Genomic DNA, 24,878 nt, shown 5'->3' with positions numbered 1-24,878 from the left:
ATTATTGCCTGAGCTTCATAGGCATGCTGCCCTTGCCCAGCTCCTTTGAGCTTTCTTCCATTAGAGGAGTTTATTGGTCAGTCACAGCTGACTTCAGTAGAAATGAATGAAGTGAAATAGCACTACGTGTAACTACACTCAGGTGTTCAATCAACCCTAAAAATGCCCTACTTCAAAACAGGGCAGTAGAAATTCTCTAACCAAAGATAATGGAAAGGAACAACTTATTCCCATGTAGTTGCCTGCTCCCTGATCAAAATTCAATCTGCTGTAATTTCATTCAGTTACCAAATGCCTCTACTGCTCCGCTCCCTCAGCTTGTGCAGCAATGAACACTGCTGCTAGGTATGCTTTTCCTAGGCACCTTCAGCCATGAAAAACCTGTGGAGGTTTTTGGGGTTTTTTTTGAAAATACAATTTTGCACCCTGAGTCCTAGGTTCTGGAAGCAGAGACCCGGATTTCCCAAGGTGAGTCTTGTTTTGACGGATTTCATTGTTTTCTTGAGGAATATGGAGTGAAAAAATGTTGTAAGCACAGACACTTCTAAAATATGACAAGTGTAACAATCTTTGCAAAACAAAATGCCTGCCACAACCTCCAGGTTTATCTCTCAGCACAGGAGATCATTGCAAGCACGCAGTCTTGCTCAACAACTGACAACTGCACCGTCTCTTTCATGCTTTCACTCTCCCCATAAAACTACACCAAAGGGCATTCGAGCAGTCGCTTGCTCAGAAAAGCAGCCTCTTGGGTTTCGGCACAGCTTTCGAAGCAAGATTTTCCTTCTCACCTGGTGTGTAACGTCTTGTCACCATGGGACCGTAATGCCACCTGCCATCATGGCGCTAAGGCCCCGTCCTCTGTGACAGGTATATGGATCGTCCACACGGGTGTTTACTTTAGAGAAGCACAGAGAGCACTGCAGCATCCAAGAATCAATCTCTGTCTCCACTGAACTGTCTACTGATAAATTTCCTTAGCTTTGCCTTCTGCAGTAAATATCACACAGCACCCTCAAATTATTTGATACTGGACAAAAAAAAAAAAAAAAAGCTACAAACAGACAAGTGGTAGTCTGTGGCTGTGTAACCACCCTAAATTCAGACCCAAAATTACCAAAGTTCGGCTCTTAAGGTTTGGCCCAGACCTGCTTGTGCCCGTATTTCAAAAAGTCAGTGAAAACAGGTAGAGTAAGTTTAATAGGTAATAAATTCCCAAAGATTTTGAAATTAAGTGCATAAAGTGAACCAGGAGTGATTCGACGGGCCTGTCAAAGACTGAAGCTACGAAAGTGGTTACAGGACAAAACTGACATTGGGTTTTACGGGACAGATCTCCCTAAAGGTTAGACCCTGTAAACACCGCTAAGTAGCAAAGTGATTTCTTGAAGGTACACAACATTGCAACAGTAACTGCGGGAGCTGTGCCATCAGTAGTACGCACAAATTCCTTCTGAGGATCCTGGTAGCACGTACACTATAAATTCTACATCTCGTTTCAGAGAACTTTTATATGTTGGCAGAATGCTGAATTTGTTGAGTAACCACTCTGAAAATCCAAATACGAGATCCACCGCAAATCCTCATGAAAAACACTCTGGAACAAATGTCTTCTGTGGGACAGAAGACGAAACTAAGGACAATGTGCACACTGTAAGAAAATTTTAATTAAATTCTAATTTGTTTAAAAGCAAACAAAAGGATGAGACTTCTTTCCCACAAAGGACTTGTATTAAAAAAAAAAAAAGTGTATTTTACTGTATTTCCTAGAAGTTTTTACCTGAACCTTCATATTTAATTTGGTTCTACTTAAAAGCATTGTGTTGTTAATCAGATCCTGGCTAGGACACAGGCATTTACTAGATCAGGTTTAATCTACTGACGGTGAGCCTCAAATAATGAGACAGTGAACACTTTATAAAAGAAGTGCTCAGCAACTCCACTGTACCGAGGAAGAATTGAGCACATTCAAAAATCCCTTATTTTGCCTGAAAGATACATTACAAGGGCTGTGTTGGGTTTTGGTCAAAAAGTTATACGTCTGCAAATCTGTATATACAGAACTGTTTTTTCTATGATCAATCCCCCCATTGCATTTTTGCAAATATGCATTCTTGCAAAGCCCTTTTCTTTGTTTTGACTGTTTCATGAATAAACATATATTTTCAGAAATTATTAATGCTTGCCTCCATCTGACTGAGAGGTGATGTCCTCTTCCAAAACCCACTTTTACTCATTTTTCATGCCAAGGACAGTGCAGAAGTCCACCCTTAAAGCATTCACTTGTCTCTGTTTTCAGTGAAAGTTTCATAAATGGTGAAACTTAGTGGTTGATTTTGTGGCACCACAAACCTGCAAGTGTGAAAGGAAATACTTTGAGATAACTAAACTTTACAGGAATTGGACCTGTTCAAAGCTGACACAGAGATAAAGAGGCAGGACCAGTATTTTAAATCAGATTTAAATAAATGAACACGCCCTACATTTCCTCTCTTCCCCAGGGCCACCCTTCTGACCAGCGAGGTGTGTCAGGTCCAGAGAGCACTTCAAATGAGTGCCAGATAGGCCTATGCGTTCTACTTTTGGTTTAAAGTGCAGGCTCGTAGTCTTTAAATCTTGTAACTGTTAATTGCATCCATTTGCATCCTCCTACTCTTTATAATTATTCCCATCAAAATGTTTTCTGTTTTGGTGACCCTAACATAATATTTGATGATGCGTTGGGTTTGGACTTGTTTTGTTTTTCTTCTCAAGACTGGTGAGATTTTTGACGTCTCAGACGTTTTCAGAAGCATGAATTACAGAGCCAGAAAGCTAAATTTTATTTTTTTCCTAACTCACAGTATATATCAATACATACTTTTGATTCTGTGTTCTAACAGTGTCTTCTAGCACCTCCTTCCATAGTGATTTTGTTCCTTAGTAAGTAAGCTTTAGGGTTGGTTTGTTGAGCTGACCAGCCATGGAGCTCAAGCATTTCTGTCTACTGAGCTGCAGAGAGTTAATCGAGTTCAGCATTATCTGACATCCTAGCAGGGGTGGGGGGAAATGGAGCCTCATGTGCCATCCAGCCAAACAGCACTCAAACTCCACACAGCTGCAAAAGGCACATGCCTAGGAAACTTCTGGTGAGAGACATTTGAAGAAGTACATGTACTGCCAGTAACTAGGATGCCACGAGGATATAAACTCTCAATTTCTAAGGTTACTATCTGCAGAGTCCTACCTTAGAGATAAAGTTAAGTGACAAGTGAGGCCCTGGATGTGCAAACAATTCCCACACTGACAGAGGAAGATGGGATGGAGCAAATCTGAAGGATGAGTCTGCAATTCATTTTAGATAGCACAACATATATCAACCTACAAAAATTGGCATGGTCTCATTGTCTTCTATATGGCCAGTATTTATTCTCCATACCTCCAAAACTGTTTTTTTTTCTCATTATTTTCCTGATTGTTTTAATGAGTAAAAAGGCTCTATGTATTTTATATTCAGTTGTAAAGGTAGGACCTCGTATTTAAATGATGAACAAACTGTAGCCAAATATTTGGCTACTGGAGCACAGTTTCTTTTCTGTGTAAAGGCTTGTCGCCTCATTAGTACTTTTGAAAGTAACTCCTTTAAAACTTCTGAGCATACATTGTTTTCCCCCCTTAGCCACTAACAGTTTGTTGCCCTTACCTTTGCTTGGTGGGTCTAAACTAATGATCAGACACATCAAGAAATGGTTTCTTCCTTCTCATCTAAAATACCCATTTCTTGCTTTTTAACTCCTTTTCTAAGATTGCAAGCCAGGGAAGCATGGTTAGTGGTCATACAAAAACAAACCTGTATGTGTATGTCATTACTACCAAAAGCACAACATACAGAAGGCTCTCAAGTGTATGTAAAGCAAACAAACAAATTAATCAGTATAATCAATGTAACTCCTGATTCTAGGAGATTTTTATTTCTAAATATCCCATTTCTATTTATAAAATATATGCGAACTTCCCTTGAAATCTAACTTTCAAGTTAACAGTATCATTTTAATCAGATGTATTGACTGAGACGAGGAATCATCATAAAAGATAACCTTTATACTTGGTACATCTGGCAAAGCAGGTAGAATCCTCAGAGGAACTAAAGATGTTAACCAGGGGACACAGCTAAGTAGCTTTCAACCTCAGTTATTTTCTTCTGAATACATATGGGTCTGTGATTCTACTAAAATGAGTACATCGGTTCTGTTTATTATTCACTGATTTTTTTAAAAAGAATAAGAAACAATACATGAAAAAAGGTATTGCTGAGAATGAAGTGACAGTAATTTAATCAGTTACAAAGCAACTAAAAAAGTGGTCTTGCCTCTACATGTCCTATCAGAAAACCATCTCATACTTAGCAGTAACATTGTTTCTTTGAAAAAAAACACTAGGTTTGTAAGCAACCTACGGATCTCCTGCATCACTTCCTCACTAGTCCTTTCAAATTAGAAATACCATGAGAAATAGATACAGAGGACTGTCACAGATATCATAGGTTACATTTGAAAGATAAAATAATATTTTTAGATAAGGCTGGGAGATTGAAACAAAAATGTGGTTACATTTTAATGCAAAAAAAATTAGTATCGTTTTTCAGGCCTAGCTCATGCCAGGGGCAACTTCTTCAAATACGTTCTGTCTTCCTAGGGCTTAGGGCAAGATTAAGTTCTGTCTCATAAAATAAAAACTTTGCATCCTGTTCTCTGTAAGGTAAGGACAATATAATGCTATGATTGTTGGTTTTCAACAGAATTCTACATGCAGTGTTAGATGTGAACCACCCCAATTAAAGGCTGCTTTCTCCTTTAGCAGATACAAGGAACAATTTTTCCCGCTCCGAATTTTAACCCCATTATGGATGCCCAGTTGTTAGGAGGAGCTCTACAGGGAATTAGTGAGTATTTTGACTCATTTCAACACAGCTTTTTTTTTTTTTCTTTCAGAAAGCTCTCATAAAACAACAAAAATGAGGCAAAATAAAAACTGATAAAATTAAAAGTGTCACCATTTATCTGTTCATTCTTCATGGTATCGCAATAAGACACAATGGTGATGTCCAAATAAATCATGTATTTGCACTTACGGGAACTAAGTGGTGATTAAGATTAATCTGAAATCCATACCAACACCTACGGTAATTAATGCTTTCCTTGAGAAAATAAGAAAAAAAAGCATTCTGTTTTATGTCACTACATTGAAGGCCAAAAAGGAAAGTTTTTTAATTGTAACTTCAACAATTAACTATTACCCGGGACTGTTAAGTCTTTTAATCAGCCATCAAGAAATAAAAATAAATGGAGTAGAAAGTTTAAAGAATTTATTATCTTTCACTCAGGAGAAATTTTTGCAATCTATGTACAAAACCAATTTTTGTCACCAAAGCGTTTTTCTCAGTTCAGATTTTTGTGTTTTCCTGTTGAACATTGTTGGTATTGCTGAGGCTCAGAATATTGATTTTTTCTTTGTTTGTTTGTTTTGTTTACTATCTGAAACATTTTCCTCACATGAAAACTGTTTTCTGTATCAGAATTTTTATTCCCCTTGAGCTTTTCACAAGGTTGTACAGCTCCAAGTCTTGCATTCTGTTTTCAGTTTCTTTAATGGAAATGTGAGGACTCAGACTTAATGTTGAATGAACCCCAATGAGTATTATTGATCAAGGGGAATCTGAAGTATCTTTTTGATTAAGCTGGCTACAGATTAAAAATTTTAAACATTTTGCTAAGTTTCAAACAGTACTTTTAATGCAATGTTGCTGACATGGCAATGCAGAGATAGTTCCCTTAATTTAATACTGTAAATAAAAGTGCACCCACCTTACTTTTAATTTACCTATCAAAGTACATGGAACAAAGTTCTAATTTCAGGGACCATAGTTAAAATAAGAAGTTCATCTTCAGAGGAGTTTAAGTCTCCATAGCCTTTACTGGAACTGACACCCATACCCAGAATCTTGCACACGACATTCATTTTTGGGAGGCAGTTCAGTCACATATGTTGTCCCACTGACAGCAGTGGCATTACACAAATGAATAAAGTCATTTAGGATTTAAATATTTCCTGAACCCTTCTTAGTTTTTACTGTAGAGACTAAATCAGCTGTGCAGATTCCTAGTGATAATTATTTTCTGAAAAGTAAGAAGTCGTCCTTATGCACAGTTTCAGTAACACTTCCATTTTGTGGGTCTGATGGGAATGCATCAGACTTACGTTAAATCCTTGTCTTGCTAAAAAGCTGGTCTAATTGTGGCTAGATGATCCAGGAGAGAGAGAACTAAATGTGGTGTATAATGAGCAAATACAGACTTCCTTTGCCAACTTGAAGAAAAACATACGTATTCAACGTCCATTTACATTTTTTTGTTTGAAATGGAACCTGTCAGTTATAGATTATATGACAAAATGACTAACAAAGATTCTGTAATAAGTACAGAATGTGTATCTAAAACATACACATATGCCTATTTAATAATGAATGTTAGAAACTTGAGAGATTATGCCACTCCATTTGGCTGCTAGCTGATCCCCGTGCTTTCCAGCCTAATTCACCTCTTCTGCAAGTGTGATAAAGTCAGTTGATTTACACATGGAGATATATTTATGCTGGAATGTCATTAAAATGCTCAGCCATCTGAAATTACCAATAGCCAACTTTGGATGATGGGAAAAAATATTTGAATTATAAAATTATTTTCAGAATATGTTAATCATTATCTTCTTTTTCATAATCAGTAAATATTGATTTGTTATAGAAGTTTAGCAGTATGCTCTAGCTGCCAAGCAAAAGATCCCGGGTATCCTTCAACAAAACAGTCTTGGAAATTGGTTAAAATATGGTATTTTTTAAAACTTCATAACTTATTTTACATAGTTCCTCTGAAAATATATATCTTTCAGTTTTTCTACAAATGGTCTGACCATAATTCGTCACCCCCATAAAGGAGATCCCTAGTCCTGAAATGACAATTCAATCAATATCAACAGAGCATACAAGTATGCCTTCCCAGGCTTAGCCACAAATTGTGCTAGTGTGCCTAGTTCTGAACAGATGAAAGCCTCGATCTGTTTTATTGATGTTTTCAAATCCATTGGGCTTGAGAGAGATGGTGACACATCTGATAATAACAGATTCCTTCACTTTTTGCTGGTATTACACCAGCAAGTGAAGGGTACATATGCACAGTAAATACAACTGATGCTGGTAAATACCAGTGGGATATTGATTTGTCGATCTATTATTTTAAAGAATATAGGTGAATGTTCTTGAACAAAACATGAACAATCACAAATGTAAGTAAATAACAACACTTCGTTAATTTAGTGTGTGTCCTGTTTCCTTTACAGGTTGCGAAAAAGATGTGTTGATTGATATCCTAACGCAGCGCTGCAATTCACAGCGGCTTATGATTGCCGAGGCGTACAGAGACATGTATGGCAGGGTACGACAGAGCTATTTTGTACTTCTGCTACTCCTGTCTCTGCTGTCTCCGGTGCGGTCGGTCAGCCCTTCTCTCAGGTCAGTCACTGGAGCCAAAAGCCTGGCAGACAGCTGGCTGGCACCAACAGATTGGCACACAACTTTGCTCATGTAACTATCGATGCCTCTGATGGTTTCACTTATATAGCAGTAGAAGTATGTCTGCCACACCCAAAGTTAAAAAAAGGGATGTGGACAGTTTCTTCTTCTATAGTTCATTCTTCTCTATTGAACAAACCAGAATTTCTGGTCAGTCTTATCTCTTCCTGTACATACTTCTGGGGGTTTCTGCATTAATTGTTTTAAGTTTTTGGAATACCTACTAAAATAGTATTGTATTTGGGTTGAAACACCAAATAAAAGCACAATACCAAAAATTACAGCTAGTTGTATCTTACTCATGCACTGATTGATGTTCTCATCTCAAGCACCGACATTCCCAGACCTCATACCATGTATTCCCATCCATATGCTAAGCACAATACTCATCTGAGCTGTTAAATTTATGAGTTTTTTGAAGGTGTTTCAAAAATTTTAATGCATAAAAAGTTAGGGCTTTATTTCAAATGCATTTTATCCATACTTACTGTATAAAACAAGGTAATTGTTGTTATACGAGTTCTTACACATACACATACATAGATAGCCTCATTATATTTCCAGATCTACTACTGCTAAGCAAATGACTTTGGGAAAGTTGCAATGCCTGCATTTTCCTTGGTTTACCCCAGCTATATAAGGGCAAAAATAGTAACAACACCATTTGTAAAAACCTGCTAAAATCTAGTCATGAAAAGCGCTGTATGAAACTGTTCAAAAGCTAGAGAAAAATGCTGTGATTAAATTGACCAGACATGCCCTTTCCCTAGTAGAAGCTAGCCAAACATTCTAAATAAAATCCAGCTTCCTTCCTTTCCTAAAGCCTGAGAAACTACCGGCTCACTGGGAAATGCCTTGAAGGTCAGTCTATGCTTGCCAGTGAATTGATCAGCATGAATGAGGACAATGAGTTTGCAGAATTCCTACCACACAGCCATCAGCCACGGCTAGAGTTAATTAGTTAACTCTAATTAAGAGTTAACTAGATAAAAACCTACACTTTAACTGCTGACGTGGTAACTGTTACACCATCAGTCTGTTCACCAGTTGAACAGTGTATTTTCTTCTTTGGGTAGCCAAGCAGTTTTCCACAGACATCCTTTGTGCCGCCTGTATACCAAAATACCTCACAACTGTTGGCATCTAAATATGCTGAAACACCCCCTTACTCTCACAGAACTGGGGAAAAAAGCTGGATTTAATAATTTAATTTAATTGATTTCGTGTTGTTGCTCACCCATAGGAGACCACTGGCTTTATCTGGACTGCTATAAAAAAAATCAAACACAATGTTAGTGATAATTTAGATGCAGCCTTGAATGGGTATGTTTTAAATAGACCCTAAAAGGACAGCAGCCAAATCACAGGTATCCTTACCCTCTAAAGACTGTGACAATGATTGAAATCAGTGGATATTAATGATTTTAAGTGTTTTTCTATTATGAGGTATTTATTAGGTTACTGTTACACATGCAAAACACACAAGTTCAGTGTTTCTCCGTGTAACATTCCTCATTGAGTTTTAGTTACAGAAAACCAAAGCATGTCAAGCTACCCAAAGATGCCTGTGATTGTAAAGCACCCAAGCCCATTCTTTTCAAGCCTTCATTTATCTCCTTAATTACTGGACAGTGCTCCTTCTCTATACCATCCATAGCAGCTGGCTGGGGAGTTTTAACCTCTTATCTAGAGTGTTTCAACTGTGTCTATCATTTTAACAAGGGAAAACATTTAAAGTCTCCATATAATTTTTATCATAATTTCTACCCTCTGATATATGAAGATGACTTAGAGACAACACTAATGGTTTCTTAGCAAAGAATTGCCACATGTCCTTCAGGAATGGAGTTATGATTTGCCATATTTAGTATTCATAGTCACTAATTATTCACTTTCTCATCACTGATCTATTTGGATTTTCTTTTCAAATCTAAAATAAAAATATAAACAAATAAATGAATTCCTATAAAACCACACCACCTTTAAATGTTTACCTCTGTCAGCCAGCTTTGGTTAACATGAAGTGCTATAAGGCCAGTGGCCCAGACCTAAAGATCTAGAAGAATTAAAAAAGCCAAAGAAAGCCTCAGATGTCATTTTTAAGAATTTCAATCTCTAAAACTATTAATAATAACAGGAAGGAAAGGAAAGCCAACTATTTTTATATTCCAGCAATGGGCTACAGAAAATTCTGAAACTCATGGAACATCTTGCACTCACAATTTTAATTTAAATGAATCAATTAAGCACTGGGTATACTTTATAGTGCAAGATACATCAAGATACTCTCGACAACTTTCCCAAAAAACCCATCTAGTTCTATCTTTTGCCATGTGGAAACACCGGTCAGTACAAATGAGCTCTACTCTAGGTAGAGATGAAACGGGAAGGTTGATTTTTATTTTCATCTCACCTGTGACAGCAGATGTACTGAAATGGCTAATCTGCAGTGTACACTTCAGAAGATACTTTAGCACACATCCTTGATACCATTTCACTGGCTGTAATATGTATTAATGGATATATTGCGTTGGACAAATGTACTATTTGAAAATCCCAGCTTATGAATGGTAAGCTCTGCAGGACAGAGAAGACAGCTAGGCAATAACAATTTCAGCCTTCCCAGATTAATCTATGGTAAACCTGTCAGTCTAATCCTCCACCCTTTTAATTTTAATTCAGTCTGTTCAATATGGTAGCTACTATGCCCATTCGTTGGACAAATGTAAAGTGTGACATATTAGAAAAGGAAATACATAAAAAATGAAAAGAAAACCCTGAACTGGCTGCATGATTCAGACATACACACAAGCTTTAAGATTCCTTCTTACAATTAGCCTTCAAGGATTTCTTCTAGCAGAGATGATTAGGAAATGTTAATAATGACAACTTAGAGTTGCCTTTTCCAGTTTTTCAATACTTCCTTTCCCTTAGTTCTGATTGCAGGACTAATTTTTAATTAGTATCCATTTGTATTATTAATCCATTTTCCCACAGGCATGTTGTCAGAAGTGAAACGTCTTAATGAATTAATTTCTATTCCATGTCATGATTTAGTGGTTGTCAAACGTATCTAATGTGCATTCGCTGAGGACTGCATATGCTTCTTCATCATAAACTTAATTTTTAATGTGTGTATGTCCTCCTTCATTGCTACTCTAGCTACAAATTTAATTATATTCAAATATGTATCAAAACCAAAGTACAGGCCTGAAAAAGATGCAGCTCTGAAAACATAACAGTTTATTTCATGGTTCCTGGTAATCCTTTAAATTCAGACTTAGGTCAGAACATACCTGGCAGCTGCCTAGTGCAGTACACAAAACATTAAAAAAAAGAGTGCACAAGTATCCTCTTAATCAGAAACATCTATAGTAAAACTAACAAGCTTCTGGCATTTGCAGTGTTTTGAAGGATGCTACTGGGGAAGGGGGGGGGGGAGCAAACTCTCATCCATTACTCAGCTACCTGGCAAGCAAGTACTGAGACACATGCAGGGGAAGAGAGGGGTTCCTTTTTATACACCCAGCATCTGTCAAAAGTAGTGAGTTCAGTTTGAATGTAATCTATATAGAAATTGCACATCACCTTCCAGTAATCCAAAGCAGATATTTTTATGTAGTAGGAGCAACATGGATGATTTTTTTAAATTATTCACATTATGAGTAACACTGAAAACAACACAAGAAATCACTAGTGTTCTATGCATTAGACATCAAAAGGTGCTTAGCTCCCACAGATTCACACAGGGAATACACCAAGGGAAGCTGCAGACGCTCTGCTGTGGTATTCACATTTCCAAGCCTTTAAGTTGCAGTGCCACTTCAACCCCCGAATTTTCTTCTGTGTGCTAATGAACCGAAAATCAACAATCCTATGTGGTCTGCTGGCTTGTGGGTCTATTGTCATCTTACCCATACTATGAGAAGAACCAGATGCTATGTCAAAGAATATTTTTGTTACTTAATTTTAGCCAGAATTCATCTTTGACAGTTGATCATTCATTTACAGAGAAAACTGCTAATTTTTTTTTTAAGCTCTCCTCATAAATTATGACTATTGAAATAATCCTGCCTATGCATTTTCTTTTTCTTTTCAAGGATCTGGTAACAGACCTAAAAGAGAATCTCTCTCATCACTTCAAAGAAGTCATGGTTGGCTTAATGTATCCACCTGCCTCCTATGATGCCCACGAGCTCTGGCATGCCTTGAAGGTACTTGTCAAATTCAGAATTTCTTAGAGTCACAGTCACTAATTACGATACTGAACATATGTTAAACTGATTTTTTTGACATTCAATAAACTGCTGGAAGAGTGGCTGTTAAACTTATTCCAGATACACACCGGAATAGCCTACTACATAGGTCATCAGAAATACAGTGTTAGATGAAGCTTATTCATTAGTATGCTAAAAGCAGCATAAATAATATTCTTGTCATGTAACAAATACAAACCCTTTAACATCCTTGATAAAGTCGGTAAATGAAGAAATATTTACACAGGGAAATGTAAAGTCCTGATCCTGCCAGTATTTTCGTATGTTATGAACAAAATTCATTTGAACAGCCAGTGCTATGCACTAAGCCTTCACCTCTGAAAAGACCGATTACTTCTTTAGCAGAACGTGTCTTTACATAAACACACACAAACTACTCTGTGACAAAGCAATGATCACACAAATTGAACTGATGGTACATTTTGAAGAAAATATTTCCTTTTCTTCCCACGATCTGAGCTTGTGCTCCTTAAACAGCTTAAGTTTTGAAAAAAGCAAAAGTATTTTTTCAAAGATCATGAAATTAAATGGTGAAATTCATTCCTGCAGGGCATTGTGGAGGCCAAAGACACAAACAAGTTCATAAAGGTCTTCAATAAATTCGTAGAACAGGTCAATTGCTGGCTTTTGAAAACAGTAATCCTTGGCAAATTCCTTCTCAGGGAATTCCTAAATTGCCAATACCTGGAAGATGGAAGGGGTATCAGAGATCAACATTGTTTTCCTCTTATTTTCATGAATATTTGCTGCTGTCCACTGTCTCAAATAAGACACACATTATACAACTCTGAGCTAGGTGATCTATCTTACATATTTTGAGAATCCCCTCAAAAATAAACAAAACCACTGTTTTTTCTTGGCCTTCAGACACTTCAACCAACACCCTTTTTAGAATTGATATATTTTTAATTACAGTTGGCATTAAAAGGATTGTGAAACATCAGTGGTAGCACTGGCAGCATGACTTTTACTAAAATTATTGACAAGACTGACAAAGTTATATTTTTTTCTAAATATGGCTCAAAGTTAAACTTTCTGACAGTATTCTATACTGACCTGGATTCATATGATCAAATTAAAAAACAGGCCATACGTGTCTCCAGGCTCAGGCTGTTCTCCTGTTATCCCAAATGCAGAAGACCCACCAATGCTACACATGTGCATATCAAAAGCAGCATATCTTATGTCAATTCAAGTTTATAAAATCAATTCAAATCCTGTGGGAAAATATAGTGATTTGCAGCACTGCATGCACGGCCATGTGCTTCCCTTAAATACCAAGTTCTACGGTAGACATTGCAGACTGTAATTCCTAAATAAATTTAAAAAAAAGAAGAAGATAGAAGCAGAACATAATAGTTGTGCTTATATCTACTTCAGATTGCCTCAACAATTCCTGCAGATGTACGCTCAGTCTTAACATCTGATTTCTTTCAGCAAATCTTAAATCCTTACTGAAGGTATAAAATTCTTCCCATTGTGTTTCTGTCAACACCAGTCTTGCTTCATTCCCCACTTCTTAATGTACATGCTGAAATTCAGATTACATATGAAACACAGGGTTCTACTACTAATTTAAAGTCATTTTCTAATTCAACAGGTAGACGATGTGAAAGTACACTCTGCATTGCTGCAGCAGAGGCTGCTATTCATTCATTAGTTCTGATAAGTTCAGCATTGCTTTCTTCTAAAAGCCATGGTTTCTACTAACAACATCTTTTCATATTTACTTTTTTCCATACAGGGAGTAGACACAGAAGAAAAATGTCTAATTGACATATTGGCCTCAAGATCAAATATGGAGATCTTCCAGATGAAAGAAGCCTACTTAATGCGTAACGTATTGTACAAGTGCACAGTAGTTCAGTCGTACTATGTGTCCTCTGGATGTACCAGCACACATGAAGGGACTGAACTACAAAAATGACTTCTCAGTACTAACTGGTTCCCTTCCCCTCTCCTCTCCCATAACTGTATACAAAAGTCTGAAGCAAAATGTTTAAAGTTGAATATACATCGTATTTTTGAGATGTATTGCTGCCTATGACATTGGAAATACCTGGAAGCCCTGTCTGGAGATTTTCAGAAATTTCTGCCCTCTTTATTCAAAAAAGTGCATAAGCTGATTTCCTACAAAAAGTGCTTACCCAGGCTGGACGCTCCACTCTCCTGCCTTGATGGGGTATTTCCAAGTATGCCACTGCCACCCAGCAGCAGCAGTGGTGGGGCTGTGCCCACGGATGGGTGGACAGGCAAGCCAGGGCAGCGGCTCCAGCCCCTTGGCAGGGCAGAGCCCCCCAGCAGGGCCCAGACAGACCTGTTAACCCCACGGCTGGTCTGTGTAGAACCCACATGGGTTACTGCGGAATAATCCCATAGAAAACGGACAAGTATTTGCACCCTATTTATTTATTTATCCTTTGCTTGTTAATCTTCATTAGTACAATTCAGATCATGCTCATTTGTGATTTAGATGATATGTTTTTGGTTTAAACTAGAATATAATAATGATCTTCAACAAGATATCGATTCTGAGACTTCAGGTCACTTCAGAGACACACTCATGAACCTTGCTGAGGTACTGTAAAAACAAGTAATATGACTTACGTTTCTAAAATACTGTAGTAACTTTTGATACTATTAGTGAAGTCTTAAATTTTAAGGTGGCTGTAGTTAAAATTAGTTCAATAGGGGTACATTTCCGACTAAGAGAGTGGTGAAAGTGGAAGAGAACTTGAATTCTGCATCTGCTTTGACTTTGGCTTTCAGATGAAAGCAAAGGTCAACAGACTATTTTATTGAGTAAGTCCCTGGATATTCAGCCGCTGACCCTCTGCTCAATCAGTCTCATCTCAGAAGGAGTCTACTTGCATGCACAATTGAGATTTTCATTTTTAAAGCTCTGTTTTCTCCACTGTTAAAATATATATTTCATAACCCAGCCTAGGCATTATGTAAAAATTGAGATATATTCACATTTGACTATGAATGACAGTATTAAATAGTTCTGGTTGAAACATTATGTTTGTTGTGCTACTGCATATGCTAAATCACAGTATGCTTGCAGGCAGGCAAATGAATTGTCACTATCACACACCAAATTCTGCACTTCTACCAACGTGTAGTTTTATGCAACAAAGCTGGCCATCCTTAGATGATGAATTCCCACTCTCATTGTAGTCACTGTCCTCATTATCTTAAAAATCTTTTGTAAAACAGAATAACAAATAATGACAAAAGCACTGGCAGGAGATAACAGTAAACATAAAGTATATCTGTATTTTTATATTATGTGTGTCTGGGGAAAAAGTTTTTCTCACTGAGATTTGAAGTAGCAGCAGGCTTCACTGAGGAACAAGAGATAAAGAGCAGATGTTTTAAATGTAGAAGCTATAAACAGGAGATATTTTTTTCTACCGTTGGATGTTTTTCCTGCCCAATAATAGTTCTTCCTTGCTTAAAAATGAAGAGCTATAGGTTAGTCAACCTCACTTCTCACCATTATTAAAATCACAGGACACATTTTACTCCTCAAAAGAACAAATTTTAAATAAATTATCTGAGACTACATTATTATTCCTTATTTTCTTAAACCACAGATACTGATAAAATGGCCTGAAATCAGCAACTTCTTAGCTAGAAGCATCTAACTCTTATTTTTCCTAGGATAAAGAAGAGTTGCAGAAAATTCCAACTTCACCTAGTCATTCTGTATACTTCTGAAGATTGTTAACTGAATAATCCATGTTCGGATATGGTCTTATATTAGAACTCAGTGATATTTCATTAAAATAGATCCTTTCTATTTCTAGTACCATGCAACTTACAGAAAATTATTCTATAGCAACATTTCCAATGCATCCTTTAATGCTTTTTTCAGACACCCTTTGCTTTGATTTTTATTAAATCATGGGATTGATAACACACACATCCAACTACTGACAGAAGTAAATGTGCTTCGCTTATGGACAGCAAACTGTTCAATTGCTATAGTGTGGTATTTATGGTTTTCATGTCCACACTGAGGCAGGTTATAAGTTACAGGTTATAGTCCTTCCTAACAAAATTAACAGTTACAAATTAAGGCTAACTAATATTCTAGTATGAGACAAACAGATTTTTATTCTAATTTTTTTTTTTTGGTATTGAAATGTGATCATTTTCTGCGATTTAAAACATAATTATACATATTATGGGATTCTCCAGCAAAACTATGCCAAGAGTAGTCACTGTTAATTGTTATTAGGGAAAGTGGGTATTTGACTCATGTGGACTATTATTAAACTTATTTTACTGTTCACTTGTCTGTCTTTTTTTCCCTGTTTTCCTATGTATGTTACTTTATGTAGTCATTCCAGCACAATTTGTTTCATGTAATTTATCTTCCTATTAGGAATTCCACTGTGTGACATTCTTACAATTTAATTAAAATACAAATTAACATTTTTAACAGGAAATAGCTACAAATCAGTCATTCTACAAGTTGACAGCCAATACATATTTATAATTCTTCCTTTCCCATATAGAGCAAAATTACTGTAAATTTTAAACTAAAGTAAATTGCTCCAAACACGTATCATTAAGGGAGTGATTACATGCAGCTTGAGATTCTTAACAGTTCTGCAACCAAGGCTGATTTGTATCCTTATAAGATGATTATGGTTAAAAAAGCAATTGCAAAAGTTGTGTGCTCTTCTCTTTTTCTAGCAACTATATAATTCAGATCATAGCGTGTTTACTAAAGCATATCAGCTTGATTTGTGTAACTGAAAAGATATTAAATGTATGGGAAAATTAGAATTATTCTTCTGTGGTTTATGTATCAAAGTTGTCAAACAACTTCCTAGTCTTGGATTTTAATTTTAGACAATGATTATGAGTAAGCAAAATCTCCAATATTTGATGTTCTTGCTCCTATGGTTTGTGCCGGGAGAAAAAAATTGAGAAAAGATACTTCTGGCAATATGCATATTGATAAGGAATAACCCGTGAATGGCAAACATTACTTTTAACCTTGTTTTCACCTGATAGTTACATATAGTAAGCAATATAACATCCATCATACTGGAAGTGGTGGTGGGATGGTGATGGTAAGATAAAAGCTTATTTAAAATCAAATTAAAGATAGGATAGGCTTATCCACCTCCCCCATTTTTTCCTCTTATTTCAGAGTTCCTCTGCTTAGAGGAAATAAAGACATAATGTGACAACTTGAAGATATTTTCTACCATTTCAAATTCAACCACTGAATACAATGATCCAACTTAAAAGCCCATAGGTGTTATCTCAAGAAAACAAACACATCTTCATGTGTTCAGCCTGGAGAAGAGAAGGCTCCAGGGAGACCTTACAGCAGCCTTCCAGTACCTGAGGGGGGCTACAAGGAAGATGGGGGGACTTTTTACAAGGGCCTGTAGTGACAGGACAAAGGGTAATGGGTTTAAATTGAAAGTGAGGAGATTTAGATTAGATAACGGGAAGAAATTCTTCGTGGAGAGGGTGGTGAGGCACTGGCACAGGTTGCCCAGAGAAGCTGTGGATGCCCCATCCCTGGAAGTGTTCAAGGCCAGGCTGGATGAGGCTTTGAGCAACCTGGTCTAGTGGAAGGTGTCCCTGCCCATGGCAGGGGGGTTGGAACTAGATGATGTTAAAGGTCCCTTCCAACCCAAACCATTCTATCATTTTATGATTCTATGATTCACAGAAAGACAACTTTATATTCCTACAGTCTTTTAGGATTTAACTTTTGAATAAAATGTTATCTTTTTTTTCTCCAGGGAACAAGGATGGAAGGATATGCAGATCCCTCTACAGCTGCTCAGGATGCAATGGTAAATACAGTCAGATGTATTTCCTCAAACATAAAAAAAGAACAAATACAAATGTTGAAAAGTGATTTAGAGCTTACTTAAAATATTTTGCCTTTTTTTTTTTTTCCTGGTATATTAGATTCTATGGGAAGCATGTCAACAGAAAACAGGAGAACACAAAAACATGCTGCAAATGATTCTCTGCAACAAGAGTTACCAGCAGTTGTGGATGGGTAATCCAGCTCTTTGGCTGTTTGAACACAGAGTGGAAAAGAAAAATCTCACTTGCTAATTAAACCATAGTTTACATACCAAGAAGCTCAGTGTGCAGCAGGGTATTAGCCTGAAACCTAAGTGTAAACTGCTGGAGCTCTCAGACTCCCACTGATGTTAATGGGATTTTGGGAGTAATGCAAAACTGAACTTTGCCTAATGACTACAGACAGCTGTAGGTAGAACAGACAGACATCTGGATGCCTAATAACAGAGAGAAGAATGCATGACCAAAGGCATGGCCTATGGCTGCACTGAGTTTACATACGACACAACAGGATGAGGCAGATTTTTCTCAACTATTTTCTTCATCTTTCCTAAGTAACTCTTTGTTATGAGTGAAAACACCTTGTGAGAGGCAGTTGGATTATTTTGTACATGAAAATACATTGCCGTGTTGAAGCTTTTCCCTGGAAGTTTCCAGAAAGTTTCTGATGGGAGCACTTCAGGGTCCACAACTGCTCTCTTGTAATGAACACACACAGAGAAACGAAATGGGACTTTTTTTTTTTTAAATAGATAATCAGACATAATTACAGATTACAAAAAGTTTATGTGAGACCATCCAGATCTTCCTCTGTAGAAAAGATACCTGTTGTAGCTCTCTGCTGACAAGTTTGAGATTTCTTCTGCTCTGCAGTGGAAAAACAGTCTGGTGACAAGTTTATCACCAGGCAGCCAGCTGTATGTCTTATGTCAGCTTCTAACAGTAGCTTTGCTGCCATGGATCAGCAAATTAATTCTTCTGTCATGAGTCCTGTAAGGCTGGTGATGATAGGATTCATATAATGTAACACACCTGCTTATGCTCCACACTCCTCCTGTAACAGAGATTTGAAGTCTCTGTGGGTAACGTGGCCCTCCGTAAGGTTTGTACTAACCAGTTAGTTGAAAATTTTCCTCCTTTCCTGAGGAGTAAGCATGCCCTCTATGTGTGTAAGTCTGGATACTTGCATTATCCAGAGATAGTCCATGTCTGGATATGGACATAACATATGTCACGCCATGGCTTCCTGTCACAACCTGTGAATCTCTTGCCAGTTTTAGCCAAGCTGAGCAAAGATAATGTCATGATATTCTTACAAGTTTCACAAACAGAGGTTGCTAGACAGAGATTTTATGAGCGAAACAGAGGCTTGGCATGTGTTCATTGTATACTGGAGAACCCAGGGATGAGAATATCCTGGAAGCCAGGTTTCAAGCTACTCATTTAGACTGCCTTACTTGGGGGATACAAACAAAATGAAATACTGAGAATAAATAGGGGGAAAAAATAAACTCAGTAGTTACTGTACTTGGGGGGAGAAGGGAGAAGGGCAAGTTGCGCATTATTATGAACTAGAATAAAGCAAGATTTTTTTTTTCCCCCCAAGTTTTCCAGGAGTTCCAAAATATCTCTGGGCAAGACATTGTAGATGCCATTAATGAATGTTATGATGGATACTTTCAAGAATTACTGGTTGCAATAGGTAATACAAAAATATTATTTTATACTAGCAGTAATCTAATAAATATCTAGTATGGTGTCTCTGATGCATCAAGAATACTATTTTTCTGATATTTTTATCCACTTTACTCTCCTATATTGTGTAATTAAACTTTCAGAGATAATCAGAAAAGAATATTTGAACTACTCTTCCATGTTTGTGTAAATCTAAAAATGCATATGTGCAGCACTAGATTCTGACTGAGCAGAAGTAGTGCTTGTTCAATGATAACTGCATTACCAACTGATTCTACACATATTAAATAGTTGGCAAAGTGTTCAGGGCTTCAGTGGTATAAAAACGAGTTCCAAGCTCTATGTGCCTTTAACATTCTATAAATGTTTTCCATTTATAGAATAAGGATACAACATTTATACAAAGATTTCACATGAGCATATTCACTGATATTTATTAATCATTCTGTGCAACAGCAGTAAGTACCAGTGTTTTGAAATTATACCTATATAGTTCTGTTTGTGAAAACTGGCAGCTTAATTTCAAGCTGAGTCTCAGACAGCACTACCCATCTTTATATTTCAAGGAGCCCAAAGCCAATAGAAATTATTTTATAGCAATATTATCTTTACCTGTTGCAACTCCTCTCTTCTAGTTCTCTGTGTTCGGGACAAGCCTTCCTACTTTGCTTACAGGCTTTATAATGCAATTCATGTAAGTAGTCTTTCTTCTTCACATACCATAAAACGTAGCTTCCCAGGTTTTTGTTTGCTTGATTATTCTTAAACAAGTACTTACAGATGAGTCCATTCAATCTTTAAGGTGTGACTGTGTGTTATAAAACTGTTGGTGCCTACACAAATTTCAAAGCAACAGATCCTAAGCAACAGTTAGGATTAAGAGTAACAGTTTAAAAATTTAGATTCTTTAAAAAATACCTGTCTGGTAATTTTATCTATTTTTTTTTAAATCGAAATCTATGGGGGTTTTTTCTATGGATTATATCTCCCCCTGCTGTGCAAAACTCAATATGCACTTTTCTTACTATACAATTTTTGTCTCTAGAGATTTAATAAGAATCACTAAAAATTAAATCCTAAATTAATGTTACATAAAACCAAATTGTCATATTTTTTTGTGGGGCCCAATGTATATATGCAGGCTCTTTTATCTTTGTAAGTGCTAACATACTAAAACAAATGAGTGCCGAAAAGAAATGTGGGTAAATGCAAAGAAACACCTAAAAATTCTTCCTACTAGAGGTAACTGAAGACATTTTCTCTTCTTTTTCATTTATTAGTGAAAAAATGAGGCCTTATATTATATATAAATAATGTATAACCTATTAAGCTTAATCTTTCAAGTTCAATCTTTAGAAGATGGCCATAAAAGCCAGCCATGGGTCAAATCTGAAGTATTATCTTAGAGCAGTAATGGCAAAGATAAGATTCAAGTCAGAAACATCAAACAAAACTTTTCAGCAACACTTCAAGAGGGCCCCAGTATCCTTTTCCAGAGGTTGCACTACTGCTGTCCCATCTCAGCTAAACCAGCAATAGTGGTAGCAAAGAACCAAGCAAAATCCCAGGGGCTGAGAGGAAGAGGCAGTTATTTTGCCCGAGTGGGCAAAAGAGGATTCTGACATGTTGGCACGAAAAAGGTTTGCCAAAAGTACCAAGAAATGCCAGCGATCAGGAAAAGTGATGTTTCTCATAAGTCCTGCCTCACGACTGCTTTTCAATTTTAAAGCTCATTTTTAATTTTAAGAAATATCACATATATAGCTTACGTCCATATTCTATTCAGATTATGTATGTGATGCAGGAAAAAGTTTTTAATTATTATGAATAAACATTTGCCTTTTGGTTTAAATAATACTTTACTCTGTTTTCTCAAATTGCCTTAATGAGCACAGATAATTCTCAAAAGAAATGCAAGAATTTAAAATAGCGTCTGCTTTTGCAGCCAAGTTATGTTCAGTTTATACCAAAAGCTTTTCATACGTCCATTTGTAATTCAATATAATAAAACCCAACTTAATGCTTGAAATCATAGTCCATAATGGTTTATAAGAAAGATTTTAATCTATCCATCAAATACGTATCAAATTCTCTATATGCAGCTTTTTAACATATCTCATTACTTGTTTCTTGAGGAACAAGAGTTCAATATCAATGGCCCATCGATAAAATTACGATTTATCTTTAGACAATCTAACTTGGTCATCAGTCGCTCCAACTCGGAATCTGGTTGGATTACTTTTATTGCCTCTAGATGTCCCCATTCTCCACACAATATGAAACTGTATCTAGAAACAGTTAAAACACACCTGAACACAAGCTATGTAAATTCTAAATGAAGAGCTAAAAATTTCACTGAATTCATATTCGGCAGTAGTTCTGTGAAACAGATTACTGGCTTCTGAATAGTTTGAACTGACCCCACAACAACAGTCACAACACCTACTTACAAACTCAGTACCTAGGGCTACTGACACAACTTCATCAGGTTTTTCTTCTTAAAAGCACATAGTTAAAACACTGGTATGTGGGGAATCTCTGTTATTCAGTAACATTAGTAACACCAATTCTATTATTTGAGCTGTAGAATAAAATCTTTGAATGCTTAGACTCTTAAAATCTAGGATATTTTAATGAGTAGTCTAATTAATTGGCTTATCTATTAAACATTAATATGAGCATATACAGATAGGCAAATACATATTGTTCAACTGTCAAGTTTCCACTCATCATCTTTTTGGTTTTTTAGGATTTTGGGTTCCATAATAAAACAGTTATAAGGATTCTCATCGCCAGGAGTGAGATTGACTTGATGAATATACGACAGCGATACAAAGAGAGATATGGGAAATCACTCTTTCATGACATTAAAGTAAGTTCTTACACACTTTTGCATATATTCAGCACTGGCAACAACACAGAAAGTGCCAAGCCCTACCAGAAAAATAAAGAGGGTTAATCTCCATTCCATCACTTGCTTTAACATAAAAAGAAAAGCAATGCGAATTCTCACGAGGAGGATAGAAACAGGGCAGGACAATGTATGCTGAAAAACAGTTTGCATGAATAGTTTCTACACTAATTGATACCATCTTCTTCCACACTGTCCTGCAAGGTTAGGGTGATACCACTTTTGTGCAAAATTGAGATAAAAATCTGGGTTTAGCCTTGCACTTAGGTAGTATCAATCTTTAGAAAAACTACTCCTCTTGTACTCTTGCTCTGTATCTTAAGACAGAACTCTGACTCTGCTTAACTATAAATTATAGGACTCTTGCTAAGACACTTTACCTTTGCTATGCTGCTATAATCCAACTGTAAAATGTGCTGTAACTGTAAGAAATTGCTCATGATATTTTGGTATTGAACTTGAGAAGTACTGAACAACCTTTCAAAGGTAGATTCTTCTTAGGTGCCCAATCAAAGAAAACACCCCAGCTTGGCCTAGAATCCTTATGAAAACACTGTAATATACAAAACATTACAACATCAGTCTAGTCCCTGTCACACACCAAAAGAAGAAATGTAAGAAAATGTACCGTCGCAGAAATATTAATTTTTTTTCTTGCAGCATTTTGCTTCAGGGCATTATGAGAGTGCTTTACTTGCTATCTGTGCTGGTGATGCCGAAGATTATTAAGGAAGAAGAAGATGAACTTTGAAGGCTGTATAAATCTATTTTAAATAGAAATTGAAGCTGTACAAAATGTGTTAAGCGTAAGAGATCCCTATACTACATACAACTGAAAAATCAGTGCTATACATTTGCTAATATTAAATCTTTCTTGAGACAGGAAGAAATGTTGGCAGGAACATGTTCTTTTTCCCTAGAGCTAATTAATATTTCTGTTTCTACAATTAATATAAATTAATGAAGCAATTAGTAAAATAGCTCCATGTTAGCATATAGTTATCATTTAGGCTCGCAACATCGCAAACATTAGACAAAGAACCTATTCAATTCCACACTGGAGAGAAAAGTTTTGCTTTACTTTTAGCAGCATGATTTCTCCCTTTAAGTAATCTTTTTCTTCTCTTTCCCACTTCTTAAGCCCCATTTTTTAGCTCTTGAACATTATGGCCTTAGTTGCTATCAAATTAAGCATCTGCCCCATGCTATTATCAGTCAATCACCAAAGAATGTTTTTGTATTCTCTTTCATTTAACCCACATGCAATGGCATTTCCCTTTTTCTATTTGAAATGAAATAAAAAATGAGAATCAAGTACCCCAAACCATTCTTGATTTAATGCCCCACACTGGAAACGCCTGGAAGACAAAGCTTTTACGTAGCTTTGAGCAGAGAAGTTCCAAAGGATTAAACTCTGAAATTCCATTTCCACCGCCCTCATTTTAATCATTAATTGAACATTGACCTTGAGAGCACGGACGTATTTCCAGGATGCCCCTGATGGTATAATTCAGGAGTTGACTAGTGATAGGGAACACTGCACCTCCAAAGGAGACTGAAAGATGCAGCGCTCTCGGGATGCCCACACATGCAGTCAAACAACATCTGGTGACAGCAGGTCCTACCCCAGTGAGGAAAGGCAGCAGAGCCTTGAGTCCCCGTCCCGCAGGAGAACCTGATGCTGCTTTTCAACACCCCAAGCCTATTCAGTGCAGCCTGTCAGTGGGACTTGCCAGCCCATGTTTGTACCTCCTGTCAGTCTCTTCTGAAAACAAACATAACTAAGGGAAAACGTAGTAATATTCACTAAAATAACTCTCTTTGGTATTTTCCTGCAGCTACGAGGTTTCCAACTTCACACAGCCATTTGATGCGTGGGTTTTTTTTTAAAATAGGTGCTTTCTGCACGTATCGCTCAGTATGGCTGAATAAAGCACAGCTTTGTTCAACAACAGGTTGCTGGGTGCACCTGTCCCTTCGCTCAGCCTGTGAAGATAGCACCAAGTGTATCTTGGTTCTTCCCAAATGTTGGTATTACGTTACAAATCTATTGATTTGCAATAAACCTAAAATGTCAGCTGAGTCCCTCTTTGAGCTTGACACATCACAAAGTATTTCAGGTGGATAATGCTATTAACCCAGAACTGGGCAAGCAACGGCTCCGGGAGAAAAAATAAACCAAGGAAAAAAATGAGAATGAGATGAGCACTATCCCAACTCGTCACCAATAACAAAACCCTGAGCTTAAGTTGTACTACGACCTTGCAACTGCAGTCAGAGGTAGCTAACAACAGCCGCACCTCAGCACTATGGATTCACCTCGTTTTAACGCTGTATTCGTGCGAACAAGAATAAGGCTACCTCTTTCAACTGCAAACGCCTTGTTCACGCGTTGCTTCCCTCCGAAGGAGGTCCCCGGGATCCCTCGCACCACGCAGAGCGGGAAACCTCTGAGGAGCTTGTCACAAAACGGCGGCAGCGACGCTGTCACCCCGCAGGCCCCCTGAGGCGCACCCGCCCACACGCCGTCGGGGGGCGGGAC

The 24,878-nt window shown here is 37.1% G+C and overlaps 1 protein-coding gene across 1 annotated transcript; it reads left to right on the top strand.

Moving 5' to 3' along the window:
* Positions 1 to 4,839: 4,839 nt before the first annotated feature.
* On the top strand, positions 4,840 to 23,065 carry ANXA10 (annexin A10; the record flags this gene model as incomplete). Its single annotated transcript, XM_010150966.1, has 11 exons — positions 4,840 to 4,921; positions 7,372 to 7,466; positions 11,704 to 11,817; positions 13,625 to 13,715; positions 14,379 to 14,458; positions 17,658 to 17,711; positions 17,830 to 17,923; positions 19,337 to 19,432; positions 20,061 to 20,119; positions 22,175 to 22,297; positions 22,997 to 23,065. Coding segments are annotated over 11 exons (957 nt in total), but the record flags the coding sequence as incomplete, so codon positions are not given.
* Between the last annotated feature and the right edge of the window lie 1,813 nt (positions 23,066 to 24,878).

Source organism: Eurypyga helias, unplaced genomic scaffold (assembly GCF_000690775.1).
Source record: "Eurypyga helias isolate BGI_N326 unplaced genomic scaffold, ASM69077v1 scaffold8954, whole genome shotgun sequence".
NCBI lineage: Eukaryota > Metazoa > Chordata > Aves > Eurypygiformes > Eurypygidae > Eurypyga > Eurypyga helias.
This window is presented reverse-complemented; position numbering and strand designations above follow the sequence as displayed.